This window comes from Gorilla gorilla, chromosome 2 (genome assembly GCF_029281585.2).
Source record: "Gorilla gorilla gorilla isolate KB3781 chromosome 2, NHGRI_mGorGor1-v2.1_pri, whole genome shotgun sequence".
NCBI lineage: Eukaryota > Metazoa > Chordata > Mammalia > Primates > Hominidae > Gorilla > Gorilla gorilla.
Genome location: NC_086017.1, coordinates 24,821,863 through 24,835,896, shown reverse-complemented (window position 1 = coordinate 24,835,896; position 14,034 = coordinate 24,821,863). Strand labels below are relative to the sequence as shown.

Below are 14,034 nucleotides of genomic sequence, written 5' to 3'. Positions count from 1 at the left end.
GAGTTCATGATGGAAATACTGAAACTCAGACAGGTTATATGACAGCTGGCAGATGGCATGACCTTAGTGCTCTTAGTATACAAATGGTCTAACATACAGTAGGAGCTCACAGGTGACGGCTGAACTCTACTGTCCACTTGAACACACCTGGGTCCTATTCCTGGCGATCTGGGCTTGTGATGCGGCTCAGGGCCCCTGTCCTGCCACGAGTGGCACATAGCAAACACGTGCATGTGTGGCTTTGGCACAGAGGGTCTCACTCCTGCATTTAGCCCCTCTCTGATTCACGTCCTGGGCCCGAAACCTCCCCTGGGGAAGCGGGATAGTCACAGGGAGAAGCATGGGGACTGTCACTGCCGAAGCCCACAGCAAAAGAGGATTACCATATGGTTCCACCTGGGCTAGCCACTCAAAGCCTTCTAGAAACACAGTTCTAGGAATGCATTTATTAAAAAATAGTTCATTTTTCTAATCTTGTTTTACTTTGGTGTCTCTTTTTATTTCTGATACACTGTAATTGTCCGTGTCCATATTTATGAGGCATAATTTGATATTTCAATATATCCATGTTGTATAATGATCAAATCAGATAGAGTGACCATCACCTTATGCATTTATCATTTCTTTGTAATAAGGACATTCAAAAGCCTTTCTTCTAGGTATTTTATAATATATAATACCTTATTGTTAGCTATGGCTACAGTGCAATAGAACACCAGAACTTGTTCCTACTACTTAACTGTAACTTTGTACCAGTTGGTCAGTCTTTCCCAACTATCTCTTTTCCCCTCCCGAGTCTTGGTGCCATTATTCTACTCTCTGTTTCTATGATATCAATTTTTTTTTAAAGGATTCCACATGAGTGAGATCGTATTTGTCTTTCTGTGTCTGGCTTATTTCAGGTAACATGATGTCCTCCATATTCATCTATGTTGTCACAAAAAGCAGGATTTCATTCAGTTTTATGTATTCCACTGTGTTACATACTACATTTTCTTTATCCATTCATCCGCTGTTGGATACTTAAGCTGATTCCACATCTTGGCCACTGTAAATAGTCATGCAGTAAGCGTGGGAGTGCAGATATTTCTTCAACATAATGATTTTATTTCCTTTGGATATGGATCCAGTACTGAGATTGCTGGATCATGTGGTAGTTCTATTTTTAATTTTTTGAAGAACCTCCATACAGTTTTCTATAGTGGCTGTACTAGTTTACAATCCCACCAACAATGTGTAAGTGTTCCCTTTTCTCCACATCCTCCCTAGCACTTCTTTTCGTCTTTCTAATTGTAGACATTTTTTCTTTTCTTTTTTTTTTGAGACAAGAGTCTTAGTCACTCAGACTGGAGTGCAGTGGCATGATTTCAGCTCACTGCAACCTCCACCTCCTGGGTTCAAGTGATTCTTGTGCCTCAGCCTCCCGAGTAGCTGGAATTATAGGTGTGCACCACCACACTAGGCTAATTTTTTTATTTTTATAAGATTTTATAAAAATAAAATCTTATATATTTTATGTTTTTTTTTTTTTCAAGACAAGAGTCTTGCTTTTGTCACCCAGGCTGGAGTGCAGTGGTGCGATCTTGGCTTACTGCAACCTCTGCCTCCCAGGTTCAAGCGATTCTCCTGCCTGAGCCTCCCAAGTAGCTGGGATTACAGGAACCCGCTACCACACCCAGCTAATTTTTGTATTTAGTAGAGACGGTTTTACCATGTTGGCCAGGCTAGTCTCGAACTCCTGACCTCAGGTGATCCACCTGCCTTGGCCTCCCAAAGTGCTGGGATTACAGATGTAAGACACCGCACCCTGCCAAAAAATATATATCTCATAAAAATACAAAAATCAGTAGAGATGAGGTTTTGCCACGTTGGTCAGGCTGGTCTTGAACTCCCGGCCTCATGTGATCTGCCCACCTCGGCCTGCCAAAGTGCTGGGATTATAGGCATGAGCCACTGCACCCAGCCTGATTATAGACATCCTAACTGGAGGTGATACCTCATGTGGTGATTTGCATTTCCCTGAAGATTAGTGATGTTGAGCATTTTTTCATATAACTTGGCCATTTGAATGTCTTCTTTTGCGAAATGTCTATTAAGGTATTTTGCCCATTTTAAAATTGGGTTACTTGTTTTTTTGCTGTTGAGTTGTTTAAGTTCACTATACGTTCTGGGTAGTAACCCTTTGTCAGGTGTACAGTTTGCATGGTATCTCCAACTTTTAATTATCAATGACATTAAAAAGTGCCCCTGGCCGGGCAAGGTGGCTCATGCCTGTAATCCCAGCACTTTGGGAGGCCGAGGCAGGCAGATCACAAGGTTAGGAGTTCGAGACCAGCCTGGCCAATATGGTGAAACCCAGTCTCTACTAAAAATACAAAAATTAGCCAGGCGTGGTGGCAGACACCTATAGTCCCAGCTACTTGGGAGGCTGAGGCAAGAGAATTGCTTGAATCCGGGAGGCAAAGGTTGCAGTGAGCCGAGATCACACCACTGCACTCCAACCCGAGCGACAGAGCGAGACTCCATCTCAGAAAAAAAAAGTGGCCCCTCCTTCAGTTTAGCTTTCTTATTCACAAAGTACTTTCACATACATTATGCCCACTTGTTTCCAGCTGAGACTGACTATGGACATGCTCTTCTGATTCTGTCTTGTTTGTATAATCCAATTTCATAGCTACATTGCCAAGGAGGATACATTTCACAGGATTACCATTTATGGTGGCTACAGAGAATCCCATTGTTCTAAGCTCTAGTATGCAAAACCATTTCCCAAGTGTGCATCTGGAATAACTCAGTCTTTTTCTTTTAAGAATAGTTGTGGTAAAGTGCCTTCTATAATATTGTTTTTCCTTTCTTTGCAGTATATTTCCTTGAGTTCTCTATCCCTTTGAGTGACACTAATATCAGGAGACAATGGCACCAAGAGCCTGTGACTAGGCCTTTCCTTTAAGCTCAGAAGAAGACTGACAAATGGGGAAGCCAAGCAGATTCTATGGCCCTTTTGTTACGTTCATGCTTCACTCATTTGTTCAGAAGTTTGTAGAGAGCCTTTCCTTGCTGAGCAAGAAGACAGGAATACAGAGATAGATGGTAAGACATGGTTTTTGCTCTGACATTCTGATGGGGAAGACAGGCCTGTAAAGAGTGAATTATATGAGTATGCAACAAGTGATTAATCTGTAGGAAAGGGCAATCAGAATCACAAGCAGCACTGTCTATCTGCCTACTGGGGTAGGTGAGGGCTTCAGAGAAGGGATAGGATGGGTTGGGTTTACCAGGACAAAGGGCGGGAGCAGAGGCAGGCACCATTGACAGATAAATGGTGTCACCAGCATGGAAAGGAAACTGGAGCTTCTGATCTTCTGTAGATGCTTGCTTGGGGCTGTCTTCCTAAGAGGCTTGGTCCAACCTCCTTTTTAAAAAACAAAACAAACAAAAACCAGGACTACAGTGCCCAAAGTTCCTGTGAATTTTGTGACCACAGAAGAAAGTGGAACCAAGCAGCCATCACAGAACACAGGCCTGTGCCCCTGGCATTCCTGGTACTGTGTTCTTGTAAAATACTTCTCCATTCCTTCCTGTCTGCCTCACTAACCTTCTATGGATCCCCAGTACAAGCAGGCCAGCACTTGAATTTTTGGGCCAGACATCTTCTTCAGTCTCACTTTACCCAATCGTAATCACAGAAGCCTATGAGCTCTCTCTCAAGGATACCATGGGTATTGATCTTAAACTCTAGGCCCTGGCTCCACTCACTGGAATGCCCTCCTCCTGCTCCAACCAACATGTACACAATCACCAAGGCTCCCAGGTGCGACTGCCTCTGTGGGGCCTTTCTTGACCCTGGGACACTAGCTGGAATCACATGCCTCCTCCTGCTTCATTACAGCAGTTATTTACAGTGGGTTATAGTGAGGGGATGTTAAGAGACAGTTACAGTTAGGATGAAGGGGGATTATACAAATTATACACCTTGTAAAATAGCCAAGTGCTGTACAAATGTTAACAAGATTAGAGAATGAGTACTTTCTTAGCAGCACATAAATACTACACACTCAACCAAGATTTACAAATCACAGAAATAATTTCTTGACTTTTCCTTTTGATGTCTAATTATCTGACAAACTACCTTACTTATTTCAATCATTACCCCAATAAAAAAAGTAGAATTCACGTGTGAAACCTACAAACGTACATAAAATGGTCTTTCTAAATTAACTACCACCCCACCTCACAACAGTTACTTCATGCTGTTGGCCCATTATAAGTGCCAGCATAACCTGGAACTACATACCGGAGGCTTTGTCACCACAGACCACACAGTACTCTACCACCTGGGGCCGCTGGACGTCCGTCTTCCCCAGTAAACGCTCCACAGAGGCAGAATCCGTGACAATCTGAGAGAAATCAGGAAACAAACAGGGGTGCCAATTAAAAATCAAATCACTGCCGGGCACGGTGGCTCACATCTATAATCCCAGCACTTTGGGAGGCTGAGGCAGGTGGATCACTTGAGGTCGGGAGTTCGAGACCAGCCTGACTAACATGGTGAAACCCTGTCTCTACTAAAAATACAAAATTAGTCAAATGTGGTGGCGGGCGCCTGTAATCCCCAGCTACTCTGGAGGCTGAGGCAGGAGAATTGCTTCAACCCGGGAGGCAGAGGTTGTAGTGAGCCGAGATCGCACGACGGCACTCCAGGCTGGGCGACAGAGTGAGAGCCCATCTCAAAAACAAACAAACAAAAACCCAGATCACTAAGCAAAATAATGTTTAACTACAAATTCTCAATGTTGGGTTTTTAAGCAGGAGAACTCTGGACAGAACTGGCAAAATTCCAGAAGACAACTTAATCTGACACCCAGAATGGCTCTGCCACTCATCCGGACTGCTCATCAGCTGGCTGGTTTCCCAGGGTCAGGCGCTGGTTTCCACTGATCTACTCTATCTGGCTACTACAACTACCCAAAATTGTGGCCCATGTGGGGAGTCACACACAGAGGCTTCAAAATGAAGATATTTAAGATTCTTCCCGTAACAACTTGAATGTACGCAAAGAGGTGTATTGGCAGAGAAATAACCAAACTTTATTAATTAAATAACTAGGACTCCGACTGAGGCAGCTGGTGGTGAGCTGATGACGAGAACAAATGACCTTTGAAACCTGCTATCTTCCCCTCATTTGTGGTGATTTTCTAGGCGACAGCAATTCATCTGGGAGAATACTATAACTGATATCAATATAAGAAAGTGAAAAATAGCTGTTATTTTAAAATGTACTTGAACTTGAGCCAACAATAAGCCTTAAAATGATTTATACATGGTGGGAACACATACAGAAATCATTAAGTAGAATCACCTCTTGTGAAACATGCAACAAAATCAACAGCCATTCTTTCACAGACAAGGATTACTCTAAAGGAGGAGGAAGGAATTCTGATTTCAGATGATCACAATGTACTCCGGGAAAGGAAGGATGAGACAGCATTTAGTAAGTGCAGCGTAAGGTGTCTAAAAGAACAGTTCTGAAAGCTGAACATGTTGGCGTTCTGATCCCAGTTCAATCAGAAGACAAAAAAAGTCTTCCCTTCTTTAAGTTTCTTCATAGTAGAACCTCCCCACCCAAAACAGAGATTCTAAGCAGCATTAATTCAACAGCCAAAAGGTGGAAGCAACCTACATGTCCACCAACAGATGAAGAGATAAAACGTGGTCTATATACAGAGTGGAATACTACTCAGCCTTTAAAAGGAATGGAATTCTGACACATGCTACAACATGGATGGGTGAAATAAGCCAGTCACACAAAGGCTGATTTCACTTATATGAGGTACCTAGAGTAGTCAAATTCATGGAGACAGAAAGTAGAATGGTGGTCACCAGGGGCTGGGGGACGGGGAGAGGAGAGTTACTATTCAATGAGTACAGAGTTTCAGCTTAGGAAGAGGAAAAGAGTTACACAGAGCTAGATAGTGGTACAACAATGTAAATCTACTTAATGCCACTAAACTGTATACCTAAAGCTGGTTAAGATGGTAAGTTTTATATTATGTGTATTTTATCAAAAATTAAAAAAAAAAAATGAAACACAACCCTGACGAAGCATGCTCCATGCTCAGCCATCATGGGATACTGACCTTGAGTTTCTGTTCTCTAATTGTTGGGTTTGGAGATTCTATGCTTCCCAGACTCATGCTAGCAACAACCCTGCTTTCCTTCAATGTCTGCTCTTTTCCTTGCTGTGGACTGTCCTCAACCCCATCCTGCCTTAACAGAGCAGGAAGAACCAGGGCAGAGATAGAGACAAGAATTGAGGGGCCCAGGGCGAGTAGTACACAGTGGCAAGTAAAGACAGAATGAAAAGCTGGGGCCACAGACCTGATGATCTGGACAAGTCGGTTCTCACCTGGCTGTAGTCAGCCCTAGGTGGTACCTTTAAAATATCAAGGGCTGCCACTTGATGGCCTTAGGTAAGAACAATTCTCCAGTAGCCTCAGTGCTGGCTTGCTCATGTCAGTCTCCTGTGGCCACTGACTTCCAGGTTCTACTTCCATCCTGAGTGTTATAGTTGACTGTCTTCTGGGCCTTGCCACTGGTTTGCTGGTTTATTACTTTGGCCAAAGCAGCAACCTGCCATGTTTGCAGGTCCCCAAGGAACCTTCCAGGGATGGATTTCGCCTTGAAGGCAGATGTAAGAACAAGTCAGGAACAAGTTCAATAGCAGAAGTGCTGAAACAAATACCTGTCCAAAGGCCTTACCTGGATCCTGCCAGGGACGAGGTTGTCTGAGGTGGTGAATATGAGTTGCTTGGCGCTGGATGTCTCTGGGGAAGCCAGGATCACCTTCCCAGTTCCAGCTCCATCTGGGCTGGTCAGGATGAACTGCTGTTTGGGGGATCCGGAGGCGTCCACTGCGGTGACTATCTGGATCTTCTGTCCTGTCTGCTGGTCTGTGACAATCTATAAGACACAACATGGAGGCTGCTCTCATGGAGTGTCACAAGACCCATGCATTTGCAGGTGGTGCTCAAAGTGGTGACTGCCAAAAACCAGTCCTTGAATTAATGCTGTCTAACATGCATTTTCACCAGTCCACGGTGAACTGAGAAAAATAAAACACAATAGTGAGCTTTTCAGAAACAAATTTTCATAAAGCTAATTTTAGTCTAGGACTATATCTTTCCTACTGCTTTTAGAATTAAAATGCCCTTTCTTTTATGAAATGAAGGCAGTAATAAATAATAGGTTTAACTTTTTGAAAAGTCCTTGTCCTCACCTAATAACAAATGTAGGCAATCCTAACTCTTTTGAAATGCTACTGATCCACAAAAGCCAAAAACTTGGGAATGACTGTTTCAAAGACAGCCTCTTTCTAAAAGGTCCTATAAATAATATTGCCTTAGGTTGAGAGAATACAGGGAGACCCCTGCTGACACACACTCAACTCACCACTAATTGACCACCCACCTCCTTCACTCCCACTTCCTGACTCTGAGGTCTTTAAGGATAGAGACTACATCTGATTCACTGCTATATCCCCAGAGCCAGCACAAGGCCTGCCACATAGAGAGAAGACAATAAAAGATCCTAGGATGCACCGAAGGAAGTGGGCACTGACTCTGGAGAAGTCTTGACCCTTATTCCTCTGGGAGTTCTCACTCTTCAGGAGTCTCGCTGTCAAGACTCCACTTCTTCACACAGTCCTTGTCTAACTGCATCAGTTACAACAAAAACAGCTGCTATGACAAGAATGAACTCTCTTATTCTTGCTCATGAAGTTCTCTGAAGTTGTTCTAATCCCCGTCCTGCCTCTCTTCTAGACCAGATGTTCCTGGCTAGCAGCACTGCCACCTCTCCCTCCAGGCACCAGCAGACCCTTACTGCAAAGAAGACTCTTGAGCTGCTGCTGCTGCTGCTGCTGTGTTGGGTGAGGGGAAACGTGCTATGTCTCTGGCTGGAACTCAGTTTCCTACAGCACAGTACACTTATGGGCAGGTCTAGCATCTGTACCACCTCTTGACAGACTTTTGAAATGGAACTCCAGACGGACGCAGTGGCTCACGTCTGTAATCCCAACACTCTGGGAGGCCGAGGTGGGAGATCACCTGAAGTCAGGAGTTCAAGACCAGCCTGGTCAACATGGCGAAACCCTGTCTCTACTAAAAATACAAAAATTAGCTGGGCGTGGTGGTGGGCGCCTGTAGTCCCAGCTACTTGGAATGCTGAGACACGAGAATCGCTTGAACTCAGAGGCAGAGTTTGCAGTGAGCTGAGATCGTGCCACTGCACTCCAGCCTGAGCGACAAAAGGGAAGCTCCGTCTCCAAAAAAAAAAAAAGAAATGGAACTTCAAGGTTGAGACAACAAACTCACACAGTCTAACACAACAGCTTGGCTAACTGCAATACGGAAAATAAGACAATGTTGGCTGGCTCAAAATAAAATGACATACGCAAGAAAAGATTCAATCACTTAAATGTTTACTGAGCACCCACTATGAGTCAAACACTGTTCTAGGTACTAGGAATAGGGACGTGAACAAAAAAAGGTCCCACCATCATAGAACTGAACTTCTATTGGGGGAAACAGACCATGAACTCTGAATAAATAATATCAGTCAGTGTAAATGCCCTGGAGAAAACAAAAAGCAGAATAAACAAAGAAAGCATGACATTGGAAAGGAGACAGGGATGCAACTTTAGGAGGAAAGACATCTCTGAGTATGTGACACTGAACAAAGACTTGAATCAAACACAACAGTAAACTGCAAAAATGTGGCAAAGTGTGCTACATGGCACAGCCAAGTGCAAGACCAGAGAGGCAGCAGAATAGGATGACAGATCCAAGAATGAATCCTCAGCTGATTATGGGACAAACCCCAGTATATCATCATTTCCAACTAAAGGGGCAAAAGATGTTTAAGGCTCAAGGAGAATGGATTTGGAGGGAATGAAAGGAAGAAACTTTCATCATTACAATCTGTGGCATGCCCAGAGTCCCCCAGAAACATAAAACATGAGACAGAAAACATTGTGAAAAGAATTATCTTTAAAAAAACTTTCCTACCCACGGCTCAACTGAAAGATTGCAGACACAGGCTGGTTGACACATACTTCTCTCAGCTGCCGCAGAAGGGATTCTTGCCTTAGATAAAGAAGATGGCCTTTGGAAGCCCTCATAACCTGAGCTCTGTGAGTCATATGTCTATCAATTCTTTTTTTTTTTTTTTTTGAGACAAGAGTCTCGCTTTGTCACCCAGGCTGGCGTGCAGTGGCGTGAGCATGGCTCACCGCAGTCTCAACCTCCTGGGCCCATGCAACGCTTCTGCTTCGGCCTTCTGTGTAGCTGAGACCACAGGCGTGTGCCACCACACCCAGCTAATTTTTTAGAAAATTTTTTTGTGGAGATGGAGTATCATTTTGTTGCCCAGGGTGGCCTCAAATTCCTGGGCTCAAGTGATCCTGCCGCCTTGGCCTCCCAAAGTGCTAGGATTCAGGCATGAGCCACCAAGCCCAGCTCATGTCTATCAATTTTTGTTTCCTTCCTAAACTGTTTTCCCTGTTAAGAAATGACAGTTATATGATTGAGAGGGGTCTTCAATTACCAACTAAAACCAAGGCAACACTAGTAATTCCTTTGCCCTTTTGTGTTCAGGGATGACACATGCTGTACCAGAGCACACACAGATAACCAGCATGTCATTTCTTGTGTGCTCTTCTCCAGTCATTGTGGTTGAGGTATGGCAAGTATGAGGTCAGGGTATGGTGTTGGGAAGTAGAAGTTACTGGTTCCAGACAAGGACAGCAGCTCTTAGTGGCAGTATATAACATACTTCAAGGCTCAGAACTTTTTTTTTTTTTTTTGAGACAGGGTCTTGTTCTGTTACCCACGTTGGAGTGCAGTAGCACGATCCTGGCTCACTGCAGCCTCGACCTCCCAGGCTCAAGCAATCCTCCCATCTCAGCCTCCAGAGTAGCTGGGACTACAGGTAACCACTACCATGCCTGGCAATTTTTTTTTTCTCTAGAGATGGGGTCTTACTATTTTGCCCAAGCTGGTCTTGAACATCTAGGCTCAAGTGATCCTCATGCCTTCGCCTCCCAAGGAGTTTACAGGTGAGAACCAATGCACCTGGCTAGATGATTATTTTCTTTTTTTCTCAAAGACTCACGCTTATAAAAATTCAATGAATTAATTATAATTTTGGGGTTTTTTTAAATCTTCACCCTCCTAAGACATCTGTATCCTCCATTTAGAGACATCACGCCCATGAAAAAACTAAAAATGCAGGCAGAAAAAAAAATCTCCCAAATACCCTATTGGAACACAAGGGTGACCATTAGGCAAGACCTTGTTAACAAACACAGATAGATTCCTATTTAATGACCTAGAGGAAACATCAAATTGCAAGGATATATCCAAGCTCATTAAAATTTAAGTCGGCTGTGGAGGAGAGGTATTGTGCATAGAACTGTACCCCCTGAAAAGATACATTCCAGCCATAATTCCCAGTATCTATTAATGTACCTTACTTGGAAGTAGGGCCTTTGCAAATGTAATTAGGATAAGATGAGGTAATACTGCATTAGGGTGGGCCCTAATTCAATGACTGGTGTCCTTATAAGAAGACCATGTGGCAATGGAGGCAGAGATTGGAGTGATGCAGCTGCAAGCAAGCGAGGAATGCCAAGGACTGCTGGCACCCACCAGAAGGTAGGAAGAGGCAAGGAAGGACACTCTCCTAGAACCTTAAGAGAGCATGGCCCTGCTGACACCTTGATTTCAGACTTCTGGCCACCAGAAGGTTGGGAAAATAAATTTCTATTGTTTTAAGCCACTAAGTTTGTGGTAATTTATTGTGATAGCCCTGGGAAACTAATACAAGAGGCAAATTTTATTTAATTTCTTTACTTGGAACAAAAGTTCTTAAATTCCTGTCTGTAAACTATAACAAATTGGGGGGAATGGAGTAACGTTAAGAAGATATGTGTTGTTTTCTGTGATTTTTAAGGCCCTCAATAGCCTACCTATACGCTCAGAGCTGCCATAATGCTTGTTGTGAAAAGATGAATTTGTTTGAACATGATTGATATGTTAGTAAATAATTTGAGAATAATGCAAATTTTGTGTTTATGCGTGGTTTCTTCCATGAATAACACTAGGTAAACAGAAAACGACACTGAGGTGAAGTGATCCATGCAGGGATACTCAGTGCACATGGTATGAGTCACATTCAATCCATCTGGTGATTTCAGGTCACCCCATGTCCACCACTCACGGTAACTCATGAGATGCAATCCTCCCTACACCTACCTCCACAAAGAAACTACAAGGCTTTTTCTAGGTAAAGTGCTGTATTTACTTATTTATTTTTGAGACGGAGTTTCGCTCTTGTTGCCCAGGCTGGAGTGCAATGGCACGATCTTGGCTCACTGCAACCTCCACCTCCCAGGTTCAAGTCATTCTCCTGCCTCAGCCTCCCGAGTAGCCGGGATTACAGGCATGCGTCACCATGCCCCGCTAATTTTTTGTATTTTTAGTAGAGATGGGATTTCTCCATGTTGGTCAGGCTGGTCTCAAACTCCCAACCTCAGGTGATCCGTCCACCTCGGCCTCCCAAAGTGCTGGGATTATAGGCACGAGCCACCACACCCGACCAAGTACCATATTTATTATAGTCACTATGTATTTAACCACTTGCAGGTTTTATTAGATTCACTACCTGTTTTTTAATACGTTACTGACAAAGTTTTTGAGTATTGTGTCACTAATTTCATTTTTTCCAATCAGTCCTGTGGTTTTCATTGTACAATTTGGCAAAGTGTGGGAATTTTCAGGAACACACGTCACATTATAGCAGAACTGACTTTACTAAGCTAAGGTCCTCTCTAGTTCTAATCCCAAAGGACCCTGGAATGATCTTATACACCACCATTCTCCCCCATGTTACCCACTCTGTTCCAGCCAGTTCAACATCTCTGTTGCAAAGAAGAGCCTGCCAATGAATGGCCTGCAGGCAAAAACCAGCCACTGGATAACTTTTGTTTGACTACCCAAAGTTTTTTTTTTTTTTTTTTCTTGAGACCAGGTCTTATTCTGTCACCCAGGCTGGAGTGCAGCAGCACGATGTTGGCTCTTTACAACCTCCACCTCTCAGCCTCAAGTGATCCTCCCATCTCAGTCTCCCGAGTAACTGGGACTACAGGCTCGTGCCAGCACGCCTGGCTAATTTTTGTATTTTTTATAGAGATGACGTCTCACTAGGTTGCCCAGGGTGGTCTTGAACTCCTGAGATCAAGCGATCCACCTACATCGGCCTCCAAAGTGCTGGGATCACAGGTGTAAGCCACTGTACTCAGCCCCCTAATTTAAAAAAAAAACAAAAACAAAAAAAACTGTTTGCTAACATCTAAAAACTGAGTATTTCCCATAATCAAAATCAAATTTACAGTTCTCTTGACAAACTGGAAGCTCAGGTCATCCTGGGCTCAAGTTCTCCCCATGGTGCCAGGTGGCTGGAGCTGGGTGTGGGTTGGCTACCTCTTTAGATGAGGTAGCCTCTCCAGTTTATCCCTATCCTCACCTTGCCACCTCTTTCACTGTAAACACCCGAGACAGGGCTTGGTAGCTACAGACATTAATAGGAATGCTTGCTCTTCTACTTCCCAGCTGTGTCAACTTGGAGCAGTTACATAAACCCTTGAGCTCCATTTATATATCTATGAAAAAGGATGACTAGGAAAGTGAAATGATATGATGTGTGTGAAACTGTTTGGTACACTGCCCAGAACATGACAGGACCTTGGTAAAGTATTTCTTCCCTCTAAGCTCTCACATACTCCTTTCCTCACTCAGTCTTGTCTTATCCCTTTCATCTTATCAAATCGCTCCTGATGAAAAAGTCAAGACTTTTTACCATGGCTTACTCATTCTTTCATTCATTCCTCAAATATTTACTGAGGGGCTACTCTGTCAGACACTGTGTTAGACAGTGGCATATGAAGATGGCTCCTGCCCTCATGAAACTTTTAGTTCAATGGAAGAAACTGGCAATACACAAGGAAACAAACCAGTCAGTAAACAATTTCAATTTATGGTACATGTTATGAGAGAAAAGATCAGGTTGGGGTAACCCTGAATAACAAAAGTACTTAACTTTAAAAAGAGAAGTCAGGGGGCTGGGCACGGTGGCTCATGCCTGTAATCCCAGATTTTGGGAGGCCGAGGCAGGCGGATCATGAGGTCCGGAGACCGAGACCATCCTGTCTAACATGGTGAAACCTGGTCCCTACTAAAAATACAAAAAATTAGCCAAGTGTGGTGGCGAGCACCTGTAGTCCCAGCTACTCGGCAGGCTGAGGCAGGAGAATGGCATGAACCCAGGAGGCAGAGGTTGCAGTGAGCCAAGATCGCGCCACTACACTCCAGCCTGGGCGACAGAGCGAGACTCCGCCTCAAAAAAAAAAAAAAAAAAAAGAGAGAGAGGTCAGGGAAAACCTCTGTGACAAGGTGACATTTAAGATGAGATTTGAGCTGGGTGGCACAGTGGCTCGCGCCTGTAATCCCAGCACTTTGGGAGGCCGAGGCAGGCGGATCAGCTGAGGTCAGGAGTTCGAGACCAGCCTGGCCAACATGGTGAAACTCTGTCTCTACTAAAAATACAAAATTAGCCGGGCGTGGTGGCGCATGTCAGTAATCCCAGCTATTTGGGAGGCTGAGGCAGAAGAATTGCTTGAACCTGGGAGGCAGAAGTTGCAGTGAGCCAACACTGTGCCACTGTACTCCAGCCTGGGCGACAAGAGCGAAATGCCTTTTAAAAAAAAAAAAAAAGATTCAAGGCTGAGGAGACAGCAGCCAAATAAATGTTTAGTGTTCCCAGCAAAGAGGAATGTTCTGGTATATGGAAAGCCCTGGGAGGAACAATCTCTTGGGAACTGCTATCAGGCCCACAGACAACCAGCATGGCCCAGGAACCTAGAGAGGGAGGTGGAACGGCCCTGCTGCGAGTTTGGATTTCTTTCTGAGTACAATGAGA

General features: G+C 44.0%; 1 protein-coding gene across 7 annotated transcripts in view; it reads right to left on the bottom strand.

Annotated features, from left to right (window-relative positions):
- NR2C2 (nuclear receptor subfamily 2 group C member 2) overlaps nt 1-14,034 on the bottom strand; it is a 104,027-nt gene that overhangs the window by 28,630 nt on the left and 61,363 nt on the right. For all 7 annotated transcript variants that reach the window (XM_031009548.3, XM_031009546.3, XM_055381078.2 and 4 more), the window contains 2 exons: nt 6,760-6,960; nt 4,295-4,397 (listed from right to left, as the gene is read on the bottom strand). In XM_031009548.3, coding sequence (XP_030865408.1) covers nt 4,295-4,397; nt 6,760-6,960 — 304 coding nt within the window. The remainder of the gene's footprint in view (nt 1-4,294; nt 4,398-6,759; nt 6,961-14,034) is intronic.